At 29.4% G+C, this 9,440-nt stretch overlaps 2 protein-coding genes across 8 annotated transcripts in view; both read left to right on the top strand.

The window, feature by feature from the left end:
* The first annotated feature begins 1,910 nt into the window (after positions 1–1,910).
* Positions 1,911–5,678, top strand: Ctu2 (Cytosolic thiouridylase subunit 2). The gene is made up of 6 exons (XM_961840.4): positions 1,911–2,086; positions 2,137–2,408; positions 2,472–2,721; positions 4,449–4,584; positions 4,631–4,906; positions 5,493–5,678. The coding sequence occupies exons 1-6, from the start codon at positions 2,010–2,012 to the stop codon at positions 5,658–5,660; spliced, it is 1,179 nt and encodes a 392-aa protein (XP_966933.2). The 5' UTR covers positions 1,911–2,009; the 3' UTR covers positions 5,661–5,678.
* A 45-nt stretch (positions 5,679–5,723) lies between these two features.
* The window catches only part of l(2)gl (lethal (2) giant larvae), a 35,335-nt gene continuing 31,618 nt past the window's right edge, over positions 5,724–9,440 (top strand). For 5 of the 7 annotated variants that reach the window (XM_008201761.3, XM_015982245.2, XM_015982244.2 and 2 more), the window contains exons 1-2: positions 5,725–5,876; positions 6,069–6,163. In XM_008201761.3, coding sequence (XP_008199983.1) covers positions 6,080–6,163 — 84 coding nt within the window. In that variant the 5' untranslated portion in view covers positions 5,725–5,876; positions 6,069–6,079. Of the gene's footprint in view, positions 5,877–5,930; positions 5,988–6,068; positions 6,164–9,440 lie in introns of those variants that run through there. The other 2 variants (XM_015982243.2, NM_001293598.1) reach the window with 2 other exon arrangements.

Here is a 9,440-nt window from a genome sequence, read left to right as displayed (position 1 = left end):
TTGTGTAACAATTTTTATTTTGCCTTGCTAAGCAAAAACGTCGTAACTAATTTTAAGTATTTTTTTTTAGTTATTTCATGTTTCTTAAACTTTCTATCACACCTTTATTTCATATGCTTGGGGTATGAACTTTTGAACTTTAATGATTTAATGAACGATTTATTTGTAAAAATAACATAAAATTTTATGGATACCTTTTAAAGTGCTTTTTTTTAATATACGACAATTGAAATAAAAAAATTCTTGAAGTCACTAGGCAAAAAACTCGTAACTACAAAAAACATTTATTAACGAAAACTGAACAATTGACAGCAAGGCATTATTAGCATAATAAATTAACGAAGAAGCAATATAAAGGAACAACCAAAGCTTAATAAATACAGGTAAATATTTTTTATTAAAATGTGTTCTTTTTCAGTTAAGAGTTATTTTAGCAATTATTATTAACTTTTCTTGTTTTTTTGGTCAAAGTTAAATTTATAATTTATATAAATACATATTTTTCAGTGACCTTGCATAAGGATAGTATTATAATATGTAATAACACTAATGAATACTTAACAAAATATACATTTTAATTTTATTTTTAGGCCAAATTGTTCACAAAAATTAAATGATTGTGCGATAACACAGATATTTTTAAATGTTTTCAAGAGTAGGGTGGCGAGCAAAAAAAAGATGAGTCTATATCTCAGAAACTAATAGGTAATAATTAATTAATCACACAGAATTCAGCGTTTGCTGTTACCTAACTTTATATTTTACTTTACACCTACTTATGAATTATTTCAAAATTTTTCGACAATTACTTTTAATCAATATTAATTAATTAATGAACCAATCAGTAAAAAAATACGTAAAAAATGTCGCTAGCTTTTAAAAAAATAACTATTTAAATAAAAATTCAAAGAGACTAGAGTTAGCAACGTAATTTTTTGCACAAAATCGACTACTAAATATTTAGTGTCCTATGTTTTAGGATAACATTAGAAATAGTAAAATTTCGATAACTGATAGGTACTTATTAGGACCGATTTATTGAAAACTCTATTAAAGTTAACAACACAATAGGCCAATCATATTGCAAAAAAAATAATTTGTGTTAATATTACAATATTTCGATTCAGTAATAATCATCCATTATTATAAGGAGAAAAAAAGCTATTTTTTATAGAACAGTTATAAATGTATTTCGGGTTGGTCTTTACAAGCGTTACTTTAATCCGCAATTAAATGCGTGATTAATTGGTCACATGACCAAAATGAACTAACTATAGATACTTGCATTCACAAATTAATGACAAATTAACTTTTAACAATGCATTCAATTTTAACTGAGCTTTCTGTAAACAGATTAAAGATTAAAAATGTAATGATGAAGACCTCTCAGCTGCAAAAAATAAAAAAAAAACTTTCTTTGTAAATTTTGTATTACCTTTTTACCTTGGTTTATTGTTAATTTGTATTAAAGCATATTAAATTTTATTTGATCAAAAAAATTAGGTAATTCTATTAGGATTTAACTAAATTATTATTATTACTGTTATTGTTTTATTAATGTTGTTATCTTGTTGTTTACCTGTTTCTTATTTTTTTGTAAGTAAAAAGTAATAAGTTAATAACTTTCCCTATCAGTTTTCATTTATTCTACTAGGTGACGTTGATTATGAATTCAAAACACAGATTTAAAATGATTCAAATCTATGATTCGAATTCTTGAAAAAGGACAGTCCTTGTTTTTCTCCTGTGGTTATTAAAATGCCCCAGAGGGCGTATGGCGAATAAAAAAATATTCAAAAAAATTTCAGCATATTCAGTTTAGTTAGCATTACTTATTTAGTACTAAAATCGAAAAAAAACATGCAAACATTTAAATTTAGCCCTGAATTTTTTAGTTTGTAACGTGACAGCAGGACCACCAACCAAATAAATGGCAAAGCAATCTGACGTTTAACTAACCTTAAAAAACAAAACCCACGTTTTAGTAAATAAATCATTCTAAACTTACAATGTGCAGTATCGGGGACGACAATTTTGAAGAACTCGACAATCTCAAGTACATGCCTGCGAAAGAAAAACCTTCACCGTAGGCCAATCACTAATTGTTTTACGTGTAACATAACCAAACTTTTTCAGATTTTCAAAATGTAACAAATGTAAAGAGGAAATCCCAATTGTGGTCCTACGTTCGAAAGATAAATATTGTAGAAAGTGTTTTTTGGCAGGTGCGACTCATAAATTTAAGGCGACTTTAGGAAAACACAAATTGATTCGTCCAAACGATCGAGTTTTGGTTATACACAAATGTGGGCATCCCAGCACTGCTCTTTTGCACTTTATCAGGTCAGGACTAGACTTGGAGACTCACAAAAAGTTGCGGTTTGAACCAGTCGTGTTATTTATTGAAGGTAGAAACGAAAACTGTTTTGATGAGGATTTGTTTCATCAGTAATGAAATTTTTATTTTTAAGAGTTTACACATTTGACTGTGACCGATCGAAGCGAGATACTTAAAGCAATTGAGAAAGAAGTCGCTTGCTTTAATTTTCAAGTTTACTTGACTTCGTTAGCTAAATTAATTACAACAAATTCTGTTGAAACTGAACTACATGCAAATTTTGATCGTTTGGAAATGGATGAAGATGACAAAAATGTTATTACAAAATTTGTAGACCAACAATTGAATGAGACTAACAAAAACGATTTTTTAAATATTACAAGGTAAATAAATAAATACCTAATGGTAAAGAGTGCTGTGAAAATAAATTTAAAATCGTAACAGAACATTAAATTGGATCAAAAATTACAATTTTTCAATGTGTTTTTATGTTTTTTTGAAAAATTTCGACAAAAACTAGCAACGTTAAAAATGACAATAATCAAAATTATTATTTATTTTAATAATTATACAGGATGAGTGAATAGTGGGTTATTTCTGAATTTTTGTTAATATGCGACCAATAATACTGATTCCAGCAGACCAGATCGGTAATTATTAAAAAAAAATAAAAATTAATCCACGATTACATTGTTTGGGTTCTGGCAAGTTTGTTTTAACAGTTTTGCTAAAATTTTATTATGGACTATTATTACTTAAAAGATAAACAACCAATGTTGATTTAACTAATGTTTTTAAAAATTAAACACTCTCCAAGTGGTAAATGCAATTTGTATTTTTGGTTGCATCTCAGGACATGTCAGAGATAAGATAATCCACTATGGACTCACCCTGTATAATTATTGATTATAATTTTTTTATAGCAAAGTACTAACACTTTTCACAAGATTTCTCTATTACGATGTACATATTTTGTTTTATTTTTATTTGAACATATTTTTCAGTCAGAAACGAATTTCGAAAATCATTAAGTTTACTTTTAACACATTTTTTTATGTTTTTAGTAAAATCTCGTTAAAATTGGCTCAAAAATCATCAAATTTTATCTAAATTAACATTTAGATGTTGTTTATTTTGGAAGCACTTAAATCGAAAAAAATATGAAATTTTTGTTATCACTTTTTGAACTAAAACTTTATGTTTGAGTCTTAAAAATCACCAAATTAAATTTAAATGTAAATAATTTCTTTTTGTGTGTAAGCATGTTTCTGTAGCCAAACACTAACAAATTAATGTCAAAAATAAGCAAAAAAGACGCTCAAGAATGAGTTACGAATGTTGCACTGAAAAAATTTGAAATTTTCAAATTTAAATTATTTTAACAGGTTTTTTGAACATTTTTATCAAATGTTGGCTCAAAAATTACCTAATTTGATATGAAGTAACATTACTTTAGTTTATTTGCATAAATTTCCTTCAAACTTTAATAATGATATTGCTTATTCAAAAATAAACCATTTGCCAGAAAATATCAAAAAGTGTTTTTTATTCGCTCTTTACTTTATGGTAAAATAAAATTTCATCGTGTGTTTTGACAGAGGTACCCCATTAGTTGAAATAAACTGAGGTCGTTTTTCTCGTGTACTTTTCAATTGTCAATGAAAATAATTCAGTAATTCAGTCGAAATAATGGAGGATGGAATAAAATTTTGTATGGTACAAGACGATAAAATTCACCATTATTTTCTCCAATCGTTCTCGAAGAAAAAATAAAATTTTATTGTCTTGTATAATAAGTAAATAACACAGATAATAATAAAACTACTTCTTTTCTTCCTTATTTTCCTTATTTTCGTTTAAAATAACTTTTTAAAATATATTTTTTCAAATCAAGTCACAATAACTTAATTTTTTTCACTTGCTGTTAACTTTAAAGTTAACTATAAAATTGCTTCGATTACTTATAATTTATGTTGTGAAGATATTGTTACGGTTAATAAAATGATACGATATTTTGTTTTAAAAGACTGACTTCAATTATTGCACAGCACTCTTGACCAGTTTTTTTATTTATACCCAAATCAAAGTAAATAATTTTATATAATTTCAGACAAAAATTAATCGTAAAAATTGCTAAACATTTAAATTGCAAATTTATTTTCACTCCTGAAATTTCCAACGATGTGGCCTCACAACTATTAACCGACATTTCCTTAGGCCGTGGTTCTACTGTATCTTTAAATGCGGTAAGTTTTAAAAAGTAAAACCAACAAAACCACATTTAATTTTTAGGGATTTTGCGATTCTAGGGATGAAACTGTTAAAATATTACGACCTTTGCGCCTTTTTGATTTGAAAGAATTGGCATTTTACAACCACTTAAACAGTTTAGAACCGGTCACATATCGAAAACGCGATGAAAATCCCTACAAGTCGGTGCAGCAATTAATGAAAAAATTTGTAAACGAATTACAAGTTAATTATCCCGCAACTGTTACCACAATCTTAAAAACGGGCGATAAATTATCTCTTGGCACTAAACCAACAAATAAGTGTGATTTTTGCAATGTAAGTACCACGACGAGATTGCCAACCAAATAAAAAAAACTGCCTCAAGTTATAGCTTCAATTTTAATTTTGTCTGATTGTTTTATAATTTTTTTGTAATTTGCCGCCATTTTGATGTTTTAATAGGCATCTTAAAGCACTCAACGTCATCAAGTGCGATGTCATAATAGTCATTATTTGGTGAAACATTTTACGAAAGTTTTTAGGTTGGCAAGAAGCAAATTGGGGACCGTATTTTTGAGAATTCCACAATTTCAGGGGGCGCTCATGCAAGATTACCTCCATTGTTATCCAAACTCTTGTTTTTTGACAAAACTTTGATAAAACAAAAATTTTAAATCAATTTTTCACTTTCAAAATTGAGATATTACTATCTGTCACAACATCCTTAAACAGACTAGAATAACAATTTTTGTTTAAAAACGGCAAAAAGGGGGCAAATTACAAAAAAAAGTATCAAAAACTTGATTCATAAGACCTTAAGGCACTCACTCCTTGAAAAAACTCGTGGTTAACGCCACTTGTTTTTGAAACTGAATTCGCGCTTTATGAAACTTGTTTTTAATATAGTATTTTATAACTACAGGCACCCCTTGAGGAGGAGGGACCAGAACTAACATCGGCCGAATCGACGCAGTTTTCCCACTGGGTTTCGACCCAAACCCCTGCGGAACGTCGTTTGGCACCGGAGAGAGCATTTAACAATCCCACCTGTGATAATTACTGTTTTGGTTGTAGAAAATTTCGTAAATAAATTTAAATTTGAAAGGTAGCGTCCCCTCGCTTTGTGTTTAGTGATTTTTGTGCGTGGTGTTGGCAGCGCCGTACCAAGCGCATTCTCCGCCTACTTTTCATATTCTGCCGGTCAGTGACACAACTACGTGTAATGGTGCGTTAGCGTTAGTGCAGAATTAGTGCATATTCGTGCAATTCATGAATATAAAATTCCAAGTCGAGCACAAATTAACAGGTAAACAACGCACAATTATCCTTAATTAACAATTCCCGGCCAGGTGTCAAACTTTCGGCTGTTTTACCTGTATTTATCGGCATGTCGAGCAGGCGTTGGCCAACGAACAAAGTAGGGATTTGACATATGTCATGATTGTTTTGTAAATAATTCCCAAGGGAAAATGAATTAAGGCCGTTTTATTTTTTACAGAATAAGGAGAAATGTTCAAGTTTATTAAGGCCAAAGGGCCGCATCCCAGCGCCGAACGCCAGAAGCTCCAAAAAGACCTTTTCTGTTACCGGAGGGTGAGTAGGGTTAGGTGTGGTTTTTGGTTAATTTCACATTGTTCTATGGTTATCTTATCAAAACAAACATTGACAAGGGATGGGCTACAGGTGCTCCAATTGTTAGATACACTGAAACTTACCTAATCTTTATTTGGGCAAAGTTGAGTAATAACAACTTGGGCTAATTTTTTGGTGATTTATTATAGTTGTATTAGTTAAAACACATGGCAAGGTCAAGGCTGGGCATTAAAATTGCACATTTCGCTCCAATGGTCATTTAAAACGGATTGATTTCCAAGTGTGAGGCTAGAATTGCATGTTTGTTGTTAAACAAATCTTGACATACATTTTTTGTTTTTGTTTGTCTTTGCTGTAATAATAACAGAAGGAAAGTCTACAAACTTCATGTCAAAGCCCTGTCATCCAATTTTGTAATAATTGTTATCGGTTGATTATTGTGTAAACACTTGTTTTGTTATCGCTTCTTCGAATCAGATTGTCTCAATAATAATTGTTATCTTGAGTCAGTCCGCTTTGATGATAGCCAACCCTTCGTCCGTTTGTCTGTATTTACCTGTCCCACAAATATTTGGGCACTTGTCAACTACCTGGTCGTATTTGCAAACGGAATGTGTCCACTTTTAAGAGCAGATAACATCATCTGAATTTCTGCAGCGATGACTAACGCCTAACGGTTTTCGTTGATTTTTGTTAGCCTCGATTTGGTTTTTGTTTGATTTGTCGATCGATGGTGCATAGAGATAGCAACAGTTATTAAATGGAGTGATTCATTGTGAAAAATCTGATTGACTAATATTTTTCTTTTTGGAATTCTTGGTGGGCAAGCGTGACAAGGAAGTTATGATTTCAGTGTTGTCATCTTGAATAAAGAATTGCACGCTTGATGGTGATCATGTCTCATTTCTTTTTCCTGTCTAATTGAAATTCTATGGATTTGTTTGTTCAGTAACCATACAATTACACATCGGAAATTTGAACTGAAGGGGACTTGTTTTGTTATGCATATGTTATGTCCAGTCTATGGTAGATTATTTTGGGGAAATTTGATTTTTTTCACGTAATTACTATTACGTATGATAAAATTCGATACTTACAGGTGTGTCTCGCTTAAATGTATTTTTTAGTGTATCTCAAGAACTAGTAATTACACAGAACGGTGTTTGGTATTAAAATACTTTATATTTTTCTGTATAGGCACGTGTAATTTTTTCAGAATATTTCTACACTTTCGTTGTCAGAATTAATTGATTGGCATTAAGTCGCTGCATAAAAAGATTCTTATGCCATTTTAAAACAAACGATGCTTAATTGTTTTTTGCATGATTTACGAAAAAGAATTGTCTTAAAAAAATAATTAAAGAAAAATTAAATAAAAAAAATAAAATTTAAAAATGATTTTTTTTACGTATTTCTTGTTATTTTTTGGATGTTACATACTACAAAAAATATAACTTGTAGAAAAATTCTGAAAAATTTTAAGTAAAAACTAACATTTTTTTTAATGATTTGGTTAAAACTGAAGGTATTTTGTTTTGGCAAAGAAGCATTTTATTTATTTTCCACGCCAAGAAAATCCAACAAGAAGTAATACAAACTTATATTTTTTTAATGGAGCACTATATTTTTTTGCATTTTTTGATGTAGCTTTTAAAACGAATGAATTTGACTTAAACTTTTATTGGTCGATTTTGCTTGGTTTTTGAAGTATTTTAATTATTTTAACGAAAACACGCTCATTTTAAAAATGCATTACTCAAAAACTAAGACTTCTAGAAAAGTAGGACTTTTACCACTTTAAAGTAGAATTTTCGAACTTTAAGAATCCATTTTTCGTAGCTTACTTCGATCAAGGGAATAAAAAAATTAAGAGGTTTGTTAAAAGTGAAATAACTTAAAAATTTTAAATGGAACACTATTTTTTATTTTTGCATATAAATGATCTTTTAATTATGTATCTAGAAACAATAATAGTTATGGCGAGTTTTTAAATCCCCGTATAAACTTCACCAAATGATTCGCGGTTGAGTTGCTTTCAACTTTTAACAAACTTCTTAAATTATTTACGTTCCTCATTGCAATACGCCAATCAATTGATACAGAATTTAAGTTTGAACTCTCTTCTTTAAAGTGGTGAAAGTTGACTTTTCTAGGAGTCTTAGTTTCTGAGCTACACATTTCTAAAAAGAGCTTGTTTTTGTTAAAAAAAATAAAATATTTCAGAAAATAAGCAAAATCAACCAAAAAAAGTTTGTCAAAATCATTAGTTTTAAGAGCTACATCTAGAAATGCAAAAAAATGTAGGGTGTTCCATTTAAAAAAACGTAAATTTGTATTGTAACTCGTTTCCGAAACATCGCTGGGACAGCCCCGTATATTTTTTTAATTTTATTATTTCAAAAATGTTTAGAAAATAAGATTGACGGAAGGATAGACGGAAAGTAAAACAGTAATTTGGTTAAAATACATTGTTCGTGATAGAACGTGACCATTTTCGACCATGTTTTGTTATATTATCTAGTTTATTGTTCTTTTATTTTTGCGTTGATTTTTGTTTATACAGTGACTCATGAAACCACAAATCATGTCGTTGATAACAAAAATTTGTTGGACGGTCTCTTTATTTCATTCAATGTTGCCAACTTAGTTTCAAAATCACAAGTCCATTATGATCAATGATCATTGATCAACATTTACGTGTTATCGGGTGAATTATCTACTATGTACACATTATAAATTTTGCGATAAAGAATGACACGACAGGTTTACACTTTTTCCGAGAATTACGGCATTATTAATGAGGCTTAAAATTTTCGTTAAACACTTGAGTGAGTTCAATGCTTAGCTAAAGGAGATCTATTTTTTGCTTTCATTTGGTTCTGAATAAGCAACGGTTTTTAATTCTCAACAATTATGAAAAATAAGTTCCAAGTTTTACACCAGTTCTAAGATGTGAATTGAACCCATTATGTATTTAGCATAGATCTTTGAAAGCTGCGCCATTTAAATATATTTTTAGGTAATTTGCCGTAAAATTGAAGTCAGTAGCAAACCATTTTTTATCAATTTAGTGAATTCAAGTTATTTGGGAGAGGTTTTTTCACAAGGTAAAAATGTTTCAAGAAATGGTTTAAATTTATTATATGGTAAGGTTTGTGAAACTTTCACAAATAATTGTTAATTTAATTCATGTTTTAATTACTGTTAAACGAAAAAATAGTTGAAAGCTTTTTTTGCAGTTTTTATTGCCACTCCCTGTGTTTATCTGTTCAAAACA

The sequence above is a fragment of the Tribolium castaneum genome, chromosome 6, assembly GCF_031307605.1.
Source record: "Tribolium castaneum strain GA2 chromosome 6, icTriCast1.1, whole genome shotgun sequence".
NCBI lineage: Eukaryota > Metazoa > Arthropoda > Insecta > Coleoptera > Tenebrionidae > Tribolium > Tribolium castaneum.
This window is presented reverse-complemented; position numbering and strand designations above follow the sequence as displayed.

Bases quoted from the DNA above. Each gene is read 5' to 3' on its own strand.
- Ctu2 (XM_961840.4), top strand. From the start codon at position 2,010: ATGTGCAGTATCGGGGACGACAATTTTGAAGAACTCGACAATCTCAAG. The intron at 2,087-2,136 runs GTAGGCCAATCA...AAACTTTTTCAG, and splicing joins GCGAAAGAAAAACCTTCACC to ATTTTCAAAATGTAACAAAT. The intron at 4,585-4,630 runs GTAAGTTTTAAA...TTTAATTTTTAG, and splicing joins CTACTGTATCTTTAAATGCG to GGATTTTGCGATTCTAGGGA.